We start from the raw sequence: 13,197 nt of genomic DNA, 5'->3' as shown, positions 1-13,197 counted from the left end.
CCAGTCTGAAGCCTAGATAAAGCCTATATAGATCTGTGTAGGTATACAGATTGAGAGATGAGGCAGTGCTATCTCAAAGACACTATAGGCAGAGCTTCTCAAGTGAATCTAGACGTGTTTTTGCATGCCTTTGTTAATTTATGCACAGTTGGTAATACTGTTGATGAATCCTGGTTCATAGATTTGTCAATGTTCTCCATTAGAAGTACAGAGATACCTGGGTATCTTTTTTGAGATTTTGGTGAACCAGTGTGATATGTTTTCAAGTAATCTTTTCGTAGATACAGACACATCATTCTGGAAAGTAAAATCTTTAGCTCCTTTTTGATACTGATCTTCTCCCTTCAGTAATTTCACGGTGGTTACAGGACTGTTTTGATTCTGTTGTGTACTCCATGGCTAGCACTATATTTAGGGCTCTCTCCAGTGATTGCAAACTGTCTTCTCAACTTTGCATGATGGAAATCTCCTACTTTAAAGCATCAGCTACAAACAGGACCCAGCTAATGAAATAATCTCCATTTCCTGCACTTTAATGCAATTTTGCAGCTCAGGAGGTTAGTGTTCTTCAAATTACCATATATCAGAGAGATAGGAGCAAGATGTTTCCATTAAATAATATTTCTTATTAAAAAAAAAAAAAAAAAAAAACCAAAAAAACAGAAACCAAAATAAATACCTCCCCCCCAAAAAAATCCCAAAAACCAAAACAAAACAACCAAACCAAAACCTAAAAAGTCAAATTGTAACAGGAAGCACTGTCCCACACACACACATAATCACATGCCCAGATATCAACAGGAGGACCAGAGGAGGCAAATGCACTGATATCAGTTGTGAGTGCTTTTAGTCACTAAATCCATCTGAAACTATTGTGCTGTGAATTTTTTCATGCCTGTCTGTCTGAACAGAATAAATGCCCCAGTTGCAGAGAATCATCATTTTGATAGTTTGGTATAGTTTTCCAATCAGTAAAGAATACAGTAAGCACAGTGTTGAAATGAACCCTGAGTGATAGACTGCCTTGAAAACTAATTCTTTACAGGCTCTGCAGCAGAGCCAGTCAGGAAAGGATCACATCACTCAAAGGAGCAGCTTTCAGTGCTCAGACTTTTCCCATGGAAGGGGTGATGGACCAAGTGATAACCCAGGGATCAGGATTAGCTAGGAAGCTAATAAATGGAAGCATCATGGTGAGTGTCCATGGTCTGGGCCTCCAGAACACTTTGTCAAGGCTCACGAAGGACAGAGGGAAGTGATTAAAAAGAGGGAGGTCAGTTTACAAATGTTTACAAGTGTTTGGATTTACCTTGTCAACCTAACATCTTTCTGTGATGAGAAATCTGCTACCTCTGTGGATGAGGGAAGATCAGTAGATGTCATTTGCCTGGATTTTGGCAAGGTTTTCAGCTCAAATTCTCTTTCATAGCCAAATAAGAGAGAAACTAAATGTATGGGTTTACTAGAAGATGAGTGGGACACTGGCTAGACCAGCAGACCCAAAGAGCAGTGGTCAGCAGTTCAGTTACTTGTGGTGCTCATGTGAAGTTGATAGAGGTGCTAATGCTGTTTATCTTCATTAATAACCAGAATGATTATATAGAGAGCATTGTCAGCAAGGTTTGAGGTAACACCAGACTGGGAAGAGCAGATCATACCCTGAACCGTTCCCTGCTCTGCAGAGGAATATTGGAGAAGGAGAAATGTGCTGAGAGGAACCTCACCAAGTTCAATGAGAACATACAGGAGTTCCTCATGACAGAATAAAACATGGAGCAGTCCCAGCCAGGCACAGTCTGGCTAAGCTGCAGCTTTGTAGAGAGGAGAACAAGGTGCACATGAGTCAGCCATTGCAGCAGGGAGGGGGGATGGCAAGCTGGGCTGCACTTCCAGCCTGGGCAGCAGGGTGAGGGACATCTCATCCCCTTGTCACACTGCACCAGGAGTACTCTGTCCAGTCCTAAGTGTTCCCACATTTGTTTCTGATTTCTTTAGCTTTACTTCAGGAAAATCTGATATAGATAAAAGGCTTTGTTCTTTAATAGGTTAAAGAGATTTGGGTGAATGCTTTGGAGAATGACTTCTGAATGATTTTTGTTATTTTAGTAGATACTGTTTTTTAAATCATCAGTGGAAAGATGCTTTTATTCTGAAAATGGCAATTTTTTTTTGTAGTTGGTTGAAGACCAACACAGTAGGTAAAAATAAAAAGGAGATAAAATCAATACTGTAAAAAATTGCCATGCTTATTCTTCCTGTAGCAAAGGTATCACTTTTTAAGTGTATTGAGCTAAATATTAGTGTAAGTAAAAACTGTTATTCTAAAAAGGAAATAATTTGTTTTACCTCCAATGATAATACAACTATAGGCATATTCCATATGCCTAAAGCTAAAATATTATAATCATATGGCCTTCTGCTTTTACCTATCATGTCAGTGTGTCCAGTGTTTTGGGACACAACACTGGACACACTGAGAATAACATATTTGAGAATAACAGGGTATGGACCTATAATAGCTTTTCAGATACTAAGCATTTTAATACCAAATAATACCTTACCATGACACTGGTCCATGCTATGAAATGAAGATACACCAAATTGTATGCATTTAATTTTAATTCACAGTTGTATAGAAATTATGGCATTAATCAGCAGTAGCTTTTGTCCAGTAATATAACATTTCTTTGAACACATTATCCTTGAATGACTGCACAAAAACTGTGTTATTCTCACGTTATTTGAATTATTGCAGTAATGTTACATTCCTAATTTGGGCTGGTAACAACCAAAGGTTTGAAATTCCACAGTAAATATTTGATGACAGAAATAGAATCAGTGTTTTCAGCATGCCTGCCATGCACAAAGAGACCCTGCAGTCTGTATTAGTTTAAAGTGCAGTCATTCATTGACGAATACACAGTGCAGATGAATAGAGCTAGTGAGCTACTGTGCTAAGCATCAGTGCTTTCATCAGCCCAGTACAGTGACTGAAGAGTCTTTGCTGCCCAAGTAGACATGAGAAGGAGTGCCTCCCATCACTCTTTGTACTACATTGACTACATATAGGTCCTTCTGAGTCCTTGATTTGTTAGCAATCCCATCCCAGCAGTCCTGCCTCAGTTTGACGTTTTACTGATGGTGCTTGCCTCTGGCTCACACCTTCCTGGTTTTCTCCAGAGTCCGAGCCAAGCTTATGCAGCTGAGTCATATCAGAGCTTGGCATTGGGTCAGTACCACTGAATGCCAGAATGGAAAGAGCAAGTGGTTCAGGTGGTTGGAAACGAGCCTGGATATGAGCTTCATCAAGAAATTAAAGATCAGGTTGGGCAGCTTTGCAGATGCCCAAGTCTTTTTAAACTGTCCTGTATTTCAATCTGAACCTCAGCTGAGTGTATATGAACCATGCCAATTATATATAAAGGTATATAGCACAATATACCTTTGACATAAATATCACCATATATGTGCTTATACATATCCTATCCAGTACTCCTAAGTAGTGTAAGCCTTAAATGTTTCTCCTCTGTAAAGATCAGTTCATCATCTTGGTTCAAACACAAGAGGTGGATTTGTCAGGTTTATTTGAAGCCGAAACCCTCAACCACAATATCCCCTAATTGAAAGGTGGATACATCAGGTTTCTTACAGTTCTACTAAAAAATGCACAGCTGGATAATATATATTCAGGATGTGGTCCAAAGCCTGGAGAAACTAAAAAGAAATGCCATAGTGAGCTCTGGTTTGTAGGCTGAGAATCTATTTCCTTCATCCTTGACTGAGCAGGTACCCACAGTTATATACTGTTGTATGATTTTAATTCAGTGGGAGAATGGGCTTTTAGGCTTTTAAGTTAATGCATAAGTATGGGTATTTCCATATTAATGAATTTCAGGTCTTTAAATTTATTTTCTCTTTTTTTTCCATTTCAGGCAAGCCCTGCCCCTATAATTGTCAACACAGACACCTTGGACACGATCCCTTATGTAAGTATTAAAGGTTTTTTTATAAATATATAGAGTTGGTTTATTTTCACACAGAAATTCTGTTTATTTTCACACAAAAATTCTGTTTCACACAGAAATTGCATAGAAGCTACCTTATAAACAAATATTGCAATTAATAATTTCTTTTATAGTTACATAGTAAATTCTTTTCTGGGAAAAGAAATTGGGAATGACAATTGCACTCACAGGTGCAATTGAATCACAGGTGAATCACACCTTATTATATACACCCAATTTGTAGTTTATGTTTACTAAAACTAGTCTTTCTTTGAAAAAAAGAAAAGTGATTTCCTTAAGGCTGTCACCCTTACCAGCAACATGAGTATTTGCTTTTAGAGCCATGCACACCCTGCTAGTGTAATAGAAAGATTCCTGGATGCACAATGTATTTTGAAGTGGTGCAATATCCCTTCATTTGTCTCTCTATACTTCTTTTGTAGATGGAAATTGCTCATGATAAATTACAGCTCAAACTAATTGACTTAATATTTTCCTATTAATGTCTCTTCTTTTTTATGACTTCTAGGAAACAGATCATCATAAAATAAATGCATGTTTTTATTAGATTTTTAAAAATCTGGTTTTTCTACAAACATTTGGTATTATTGTTGCTTAGACTGTAAAATCAGCTATAGTTGAAGATAAAGGACATAGAAAAACACAAAACAAACACATCACAAAGAGAGTAAGAGGCTTAAATGATTGGAGGAAAGAAGAGCAAGTAGCACAAAGCTAGCCAGCCAGTATCTAATCTTTCTTTTTGCATCATCTTAGTTCTCTTTTTGAAGCTTCTAATTAATGTCTCTCATCTGTCGTGTTTTATCCACATCTGTTTCTTATGATACCAATGTATAAGCCTAATTATTTATCTACCTACATGAATCATGTTGCTGTGTTCTGGCTTTCAGAAGACTGTTGATGAGGTAGTTTAATAGGGGTTGTCCTGGCCAGTTTGTTACTGACAATTCATAAAATTTAGAAATTATGGTGCATAGCACAGGTAAAGATCACAGCCAAGAGCAATTTAGAAGAATGGCAGTGCTCTAAAGCAGAAGAGAATTAAGTCCCTTGATGGGAATATGAACTATTGGGAAGGGTGAAAAAGTTAAATAGAATTTCTCTGTTCATTTGCATGCAGCTTTTTTAAAAGGCTTCCTATAATTTCTGTCTCAGTTTTCCATCCTAACATCAAAACCATCTGCTGTGGTCTCACTTTCAATAGGTCTGTCTGGCGGTTCTCCTGTATTTTGATGAGACATTTTATACTTTGTATTTTCTAGTCTTCCAGGAGGGACACTGTGAGCCCCAGTTCTCATTTTCAGCACTGGACCTGTGCCCAGGATCCTCTGCAGCTACGGTGTTAGAATCCCTAAATACAGATGCAATTACACCAGTGACAAGATGCTCAATCAATATGATTTATTCCCTTAACACATCCTATCAATACTTACACACTTTTATGCCACTTTTTTTGTACTAGAGTTCCTTTCTCTTAAATAATAAAGAACAAATGACCAAAGACATTCAAGAGAAATGTTGACAAAAGGCTGAGAATTGCCTGTGGGCTATTTTAGTCTCCAACATATGATGTGAACTGGATAAACAAACAGAAGGTGCTTGCTGTAGAAATAGACAACTCTGAATTAGTCACCTTGCTCTTCCTAGCCTGGGAAGAGTTATTTCTCAGATATGGGACACAGCAGCACTACCACAGAGAGACTTAGTTAACACTAGACACTGAGAGGCACTTCAGCTTGATCTGTCTGCTGAGCCCAGGCCACCATAGTGCCCCACAGAACTTGGGGTCTCTGCTTTACAAATAGGCATTTTCTTCTGCTCGTGATTTGTATGTTTGAACATTCTCTAAAATGAGACACAAAATCAAGTCATGAGCAAATGACCTCTTCCTCCAAACTCATATTTGAGGGAGTGGGCTGGGAGACCTGTGTTTTCTTTCTTGCTCTCAGGAGTAATGCAGTTTAATTTAGTTTGGTTTCATTTTATATTTCCTCTGTAAGGGTGATGCTGTAGTCACTGAGCAAGATCCACATTTGCTTCTGTGTGCATCCCCTCCTGGTCCAGGGATCCTTCCCAATGCATATTTAGTGACAGCATGTCACTAAACAGCATGCCAATAGCCAAACAACCTTCTCACTCCTCTCTGCTGTGGGTCAGGTAGAAAATAAAGATATAAAAGCAGAAGATAATGAGTTAAATAGGGAAAGCAAATGTTTCATGTGCAGGTAAAGCAAAATAAGAAATTAATTCACTGCTTCCTAGCAGCAGGCAGATGTTTAGCAAGGAAAGCAAGGCTTCATCAGGTATAGCAGTTACTTGGGAAGACAAAATCCATAATCATGAATGTTCTCCCTTGCTCCTTCTTTCCCTGAGCTTTTGCTGCAGAACACCATGTGATATGGACTATTCCTTAGGTCATGCAGGGTCATCTCTCCTGGCTAGGTCCCCTCCAAACCCCGTACCTACCCCCAGCCAACTTGCTACTGGGGCAGGAAGGGTAAAATTGAAAGGAGAAAAAGCCTTGATGCTGTGCAGGCTCTCTTCAGCAATAACCAAAATGATGGTGTATTAGCAACATTCTTTCAGCCACATGCTGAATTGTTGCTCCACTAAGGCTACTGTGGAGAATAAACCCCATCCCAGCAAAGCCCCATACAGCCTGTAGTATTGTGTGGGGCCTGTAATACAGCCCATAACATAATCGGGTGTTAGGGGAGTTTTGTCTCTCTTTTAAATATTTGGAAATACAGAGACAAATCTTCCAAACTGGATGAGTTAAGTGTATGTTAGTGTAGCCATCATCATATAATTTATTTTACAGGAAATCTAGTTTAGCAGATAGGCCCTAAAATATTTTTTTCTGGATGAGGTTGGTTCAGAGAGATAACAAAAAGCTAGATTTAATTATGATTTTGAAACTTGAGCATGTGTCAAACACCAGTATTTTCAGCACCGTTAGGACTTCCAGACATGCATGGGGAAGACTCTAAGTGCCTGGGAATGTCTTTGGTGAACGCTTAAGTATCCTTAGAGTTAACTACCTAGGTATTTGCACTTCTGAAAGGCACTACTGATTTTTAGTTGCCATAAAATAAACTTGGAACATTCTGAGAAAAAAATTACTTCATGGATCAGAGAAGCCAAGTTAAATGATTGTATTTTCTGTCCAAAGCTAAAAAGAGCCTTGGTGTAAGATACTGATCCACTCTCAGAACTGTGGAGAGTTTAAACCACCCAGAAGTGCTGTTCCCTGGGGCTATAGTAATCTTAGATTCCTACTATTCATCCCCGTCTTTTAGCTCTCATTGCTAAAGTACACTTGGAGTCCAGGAAGACTGGATGGGGGGAACAAGAACTTTTCACATCCTCCTAATTGGGTCATGGTTCTAATGTTTACATTCCTTTTTTTCGTTCTTTTGTCTTTCTCTAGTTTTAGATGGTTGTCCTTGAATTCTTTTAATTGAATTTGCCTTCCACAAATATGAGCACCATTTCTAAATCAACTTTGTGAATAGAATTAAAAGGCAAGGGAATACATAAGCAAGTGATATATCTCAAGAAAATTTTGACATGTTTTTGATTTCTGACTGTTGGGATTTTCTAAGATACTTTTCATGACAACTAGTTAATGCTGTCCACTCACATGTTTGCACAAAAAAAAGTGCTGCTTAAAAAAAAAAAATTATTATTTTTTTAAATAACGGTAATTTTCATTGCATTTACTATAACAACATTAATTCATCAATTTTATACCGTATAAAAATTATTTCCAAATTTAGGCACTGGATTTTTAATTTTTGAATCAAAATGGTGTTTTTTTTCTGTAATTACTAGCCACAACTGATAACCTGGCCGATCCCTAAATAAGGTCAGGCTATTTTTAGAGTTGTTACATGCTGGACGGAGACTTCTCATGATTTCATTAGGCTGTTGGCACAACCTGTGTCATTGTTTTACAGGATGTACCCTCAATGCATTTCCAGTTCATTAACAGCTCTGCTCATCCTCTCTGCCGTCTTCCTCCAAAAATTCCTGAGATTTCGGAGATCTTTCTCACAGTGATGGTCAGCATTCACAAAGCATGTTCACATGTCATCTTTGCACTGGTCCACCTGAGAGAAATTTCCTTTGTACAGCTGGTATACAATTGGTAAACTAAGTGATTTGTCTGATTAACCCCCTAATCATTTAAAATCACTTTATTAAACATTTTGCAAATGTTGATATTCTTCAAACCTTTCAACTCAATAGTTGGGAAAAAAAATAATCCTTTGTGGGACTGGTTTTCATCAGTATGCTTTTTTTAGCTGAAACAAAAGAAAAAGCCTTATTCTATTATTCTGTTATAATTTGGGCCTGCAGAAAATAACAGAAGAAACAATTAAGTTTGTTTCTAGGTTCAGTGATTTGAAAACTTTGGCTCACCAAGCTTTGGACGTGGGAATAAATTTGATAGGAAGCTTCGATGGTACAAAACGAATTATTCTCTGACATTTTAAACACAATTAAACATTTGTGGGAGTTTGTTTGTTCTCTATTCTTTTGCTGTAAATTTTAGATCTCTCTGTATAATGAGAATTATTAATTTAATAACATATGAATCATCTCATTTTCTGTGTTGCACAGAATAGGCCTTATTTATTTCTTTTTTCATTTCCAAAAAGCTGCATAGTTGAGTTAAAAGTAGCTATAAGGCTGTCTTTGCTGCATCACTTATGGAAATTGAAGGGAGCTTTTCTATTTATCTTATGATGGAATTTTATTTTCTTTTCATCTTAACAAAAAAATTTAAAGAAGTTCACTCAGGTACTGTGGTTATTCCCTTCCTCTGCCATCCTGTCACAGCAATAAGATCTAAGGAATATGTACTTTATTCTCCTTTCAGTCACAATGAATTCTTCATATTTGTTCAGTTTCACATTGTTATTTTAAATTATTATTTTTGTGTTATTACAGTTTTGAGTTATTGTTATTTTATTATTTGTTTGATTTACTAACTATGCTGTCTATGATGAGTTCTGTGAAGGTACATGTAAGACATGTCCTGAAGAAGTAATTTTGAAACTGTGTTGTTTATGTTTTCATGAGCTGTAATCAAATCTTTATACTGTTTGACCCTTGCCTGAGTGTGGCTGCAGAGAGGGCTGTTTTGGTGCATTCCAGCTTAGGGACACTGTGAGCTCAGCCCCTCCTGGAGTAGGGCAGTGTGGGGGCCAGGATGATGCCAAAATGGGGAATTCTGCAAAATTCCACCTTTCCTCTCTGCCATTCAGCTAGTGGACCTAGATTTAGCGCATTAGAAGGAGGCACATAAAAGCTTAAACAAAGGCTGAAAAGAAAAATAAATGCTTCCTGTTCTGGTGTTGTGGATGGAATCAGGCACTTTACTCTCGAGTACGAAGGATCTATATTTCATTGATATAAAAAGTTCAGTGGTAAATGCAGCAGTGGTTTAACAAGAATGAATTGCCAGATATACTTGATCATTTACTGGATAGAGAACAGTCAGAATTTTGCGGGAATCTTCCTACTGAGCCATGAGGTTCAGAATGGACTCCATTCTGTTGGAAACTTCCTTTCAGAGGGGAGTTTAGGTGCAGCTCGATCCAGACTGTCACAAGCCTTGGCCAGTGCTTGATGTCTAAAAGATTAAATATTTGCAATCACAGAATCAATTAGGTTGGAAAAGGCCTCTGAGATCATCAAGTCCAACCTATGATCAAATCACAAAGTCAACTAGACCGTGGCACTAAGTGCCACATCCAGTTTTTTCCTAAACACCTCTAGGGACAGTGACTCAACCACATCTCTGGGCAGCCCATTCCAGTGTTTAATCATCCTTTCTGAAAGATTGCCAAGCTTCAGTGTGCTTATTCCCAATTCACTTACCAGCCATTTGATGTAGCATCTCATAACCTTGAGAGCATTCCTACTCAAGGGGGAATCCTGGTGTGCAGCCCACTGCCATGCAGGAGAGCTCACCAGGCCCTGGGCTGTCTGCTCTTCATGGAGTAAGGTGATAGAGTCACAGTCATATTTGTGTACTGACTATAGGTCCTAGTTTCTTCCAAATTTGCCTTGAGCTGGACATTGACCAGCATTTTGGTTAGCTGGGTGTATTGGCCAAATGTTGTTCTTGCCTATCATGCTGTTATCTATCTCCTCCCAAGCCCAGGTGGGCCCAGATTGAGCTGTCAGGACCAGATACATCCATGACTGACCACCACTTAGGGTTATTACTTGAGCAGGAATTATAACGGAATATAAAAGACAGGTTGGGGATGGGAGCACATTGCCGCACCTGACTGTAAAAAGAATGAGGAAACTTTGTCAATTTCTGAGCACAGTCAGTGAAAGGTTTTTTACTGGATAATAAGAATGTAGGTGCATTCTAGACCTAGAAGATTATTGGAGGGGGTATGTGCCCTTACATATTTTTACAATTAGGGCAAGTGTTTACATAATTAATGTTAAATGTCATATATGACAGAGCTGGTTTTGGCTGGGGTAGAGTTAACTCTCTTCACAGGGGCTGGTATGAGACTCTTTTGGGTTTGTGCTGAGCACATGGTTGCTAATATAGGAATAATTTTGTTATTGCTGAGCAGGGCTCACACAGAGCCAAGGCCTTTTCTGCTTCTCATGCTGCCGCACTGGTGAGAGAGTGGGGGGTACATGGGAGGCTGGGAGGAGGCACAGCCAGGACAGGTGAGCCCAGCTGAGCAAAGGGATATTCCAGGTGGTGTGACATCATGCTCACTGTATAAAGTGGGGGGAAGAGGGAGGGAGGGAGGGACATTCAGAGTAATGGCATGTGTCTTCCCAAGTCAAGCTCTCCTAGAGATGGCTGAACACCTGCCTGCCCATGGGAAGCAGTGAACTAACTCCTTGTTTTCCACTGTTTGTGGCTTCTGCTTTCCCTATCAAACTGTCTTTATCTCAGCCCACGAGGTTTTTACTTTTGATCATTCCAATTCTCTCCCAGTCCTGCTGGTAGAGGAGTAAGCAGCTGTTTGGGTTTTGGCTGCAGGCTGGGATTAAACCACAACAATGACTATAGATGATTTGCAAATTTTTGAGGACAGTGGTAATAGAAGACTAAAAAGAAATTTTGGTCTAAGGTTACAGGATCTGATTTTTTACAAAAGTAGGAAACTCATGGAGTTTGGTTTTTTTATTAATATTATATATAAATATATTAAAATACCATCATGTAGGTATGTATATTTTTTCCATTGACTTTTCAGAATAAATTTGTTGCTTTTTTCCTAATTAGTTTGATCATAGTCTTGAAAGTCAGATTACGCACCTCATTATCTCTAATGACTTATGTTTTTCCAGATTCTTAACCTGCAGTTTTGTTTATTCATACTAATCTTTCAGCCTGTCATTAATGTGCATTGCAATGGAAAAGTTAAAGCTGGTAGAGCTCTGTGCAAGTCTTTTAAAGTTGCATTGGCTTGGCTTGTCTGTTTTGGCCCTTCAGTTGTATCACAGCATTTTTTTTTTTTTGCCCTGGCAAGCAGTGCTGTATTCTGCATTGTTTCTGCAGTGGGATAAGACATTTTTTTCTTTTATAACAGCAGTATTGACAGGCTTGATTTAAATAATGTTTATAAAATATTTTTTGATAATTCGTGAAAATGGTTCTTCAGAACACAAAACTAATGAACTAATATAAAACAGCTCACCTTAAACATGCAAAAATGGAAAACTTTTCATCCTGCTCTCTGATGACCTAAATGGATTTTAGTGTGACAGCATAAAAAAATATTCTGCCACTGTTGAAAACCCAAAGCAAAAGTACAGAATGGACCTTAGGATTTACTTCACCTTTATTTCATACCCAATCTTTTTCTACCTGAAAATAAATTTATTTCAAACCTTTTCTTTTAAAATATACTGTTTAAAAAAGAAACTTATTTTAAAGAAGGGCTAGAGTGATTTTGAAGCAAAAAATGTGATTCTTTTCATGTGTTTTGCTTTAAAATTATGAATGCATTTTTAATATTTAAGTCTTCTCAAAGACATAATTTTAATTAAGGAAAAAAACTACTTTCAAGTAAAGTAACTTCATTATTTTAGGGGATTTCTTTTCTGTAGGAATGAACACTACATTGCCTGTTTGAGTGCTATGTATTATAATACATAAAAAATCAAAAAGCCTTCATTGTGTCTGGATATAAGTAGAGTTACTAACATCCTGTCAATCCAACAAGTAAATGCATCCCTTGGTCATGTATCTAATTATTCCACTTCTATTCTCTGAAATTATAACACTGTCCATTTTCAATTGCCTATGAATAATGCTGGAGTTTAGATTCAATCAAGGAGTTCTTTCTATGGATGTTTGAAATGTTGCAATTAGCAGACTGGGAGAGAGGAGCATATTGAACTGTAGAGATCACATCCTGCACTCATTTGTGTCCCATGGCTTCAGGTGACTCAGCATAGGGAGTGTGTAATGCTTCCTGCTTTTTGGATTTAGAGTACAAGTACTTCAGCATTGCAGTCCAGATCATGGGTGTGCATTTATCACTCTTGGTTCTAACACTCTCAAATTTGTAAAGCAGACTTTTTGACAAAAAACTGCCCTTGCCAACAGGTTTTTGGATACCCACTATTGAATCCTTTGGGTGACAATGTAATAAATCCCTTGAAAGAGGTACAGTGCTTTGCTTTTGCAAAACCTGTTCTTGCTGGGCCACTCTTATCCATGTTGCCTCTGCTGGGGGAAGCCAGCCAGGCATTGCCCTGTCTGGTATTTTCATCACTCTGAGAAAAATCATATACACCATAAATATGGGGGTGTGTGGGTGTTCACATGCCCCTCCTCTACAGCCATCTGTACTTAATTTTTAATTTGCCTGTGATGTTGGCACGTGCTGCAGAATGCAGTGTATGCCTGTTAAAGTTTTTTGAAGCACTTGGAGATCTGAGGCAGCCTTATATTACATGGACCAACCTGACCTAAATCACAAGTCATTTGAATTTGGTTTTGTCATTCTCTGCCTAGCCCTGAATTAGTAATTCCTCTTGTGTAAGTCTTTATATATTATGCTACCAGGGCTAACCTTACTGGTTGTTGTAGTAGCAGGCTAAAGTCAGTTGAGTTGGTAGGTTTGCAAGGATCCAGTGGCTAACATAATCAAATATGCTTTTGTAGTACAAT

At 38.1% G+C, this 13,197-nt stretch overlaps 1 protein-coding gene across 14 annotated transcripts in view; it reads left to right on the top strand.

Annotated features, from left to right (window-relative positions):
- Positions 1 to 13,197, top strand: part of DLG2 (discs large MAGUK scaffold protein 2) — a 983,427-nt gene that overhangs the window by 590,928 nt on the left and 379,302 nt on the right. For all 14 annotated transcript variants that reach the window (XM_058044765.1, XM_058044759.1, XM_058044856.1 and 11 more), the window contains one exon: positions 3,933 to 3,986. In XM_058044765.1, coding sequence (XP_057900748.1) covers positions 3,933 to 3,986 — 54 coding nt within the window. The remainder of the gene's footprint in view (positions 1 to 3,932; positions 3,987 to 13,197) is intronic.

Source organism: Melospiza georgiana, chromosome 2 (assembly GCF_028018845.1).
Source record: "Melospiza georgiana isolate bMelGeo1 chromosome 2, bMelGeo1.pri, whole genome shotgun sequence".
NCBI lineage: Eukaryota > Metazoa > Chordata > Aves > Passeriformes > Passerellidae > Melospiza > Melospiza georgiana.
Note: the sequence above shows the minus strand (reverse complement) of the source record. Positions and strands in the feature narration are given on the sequence as shown.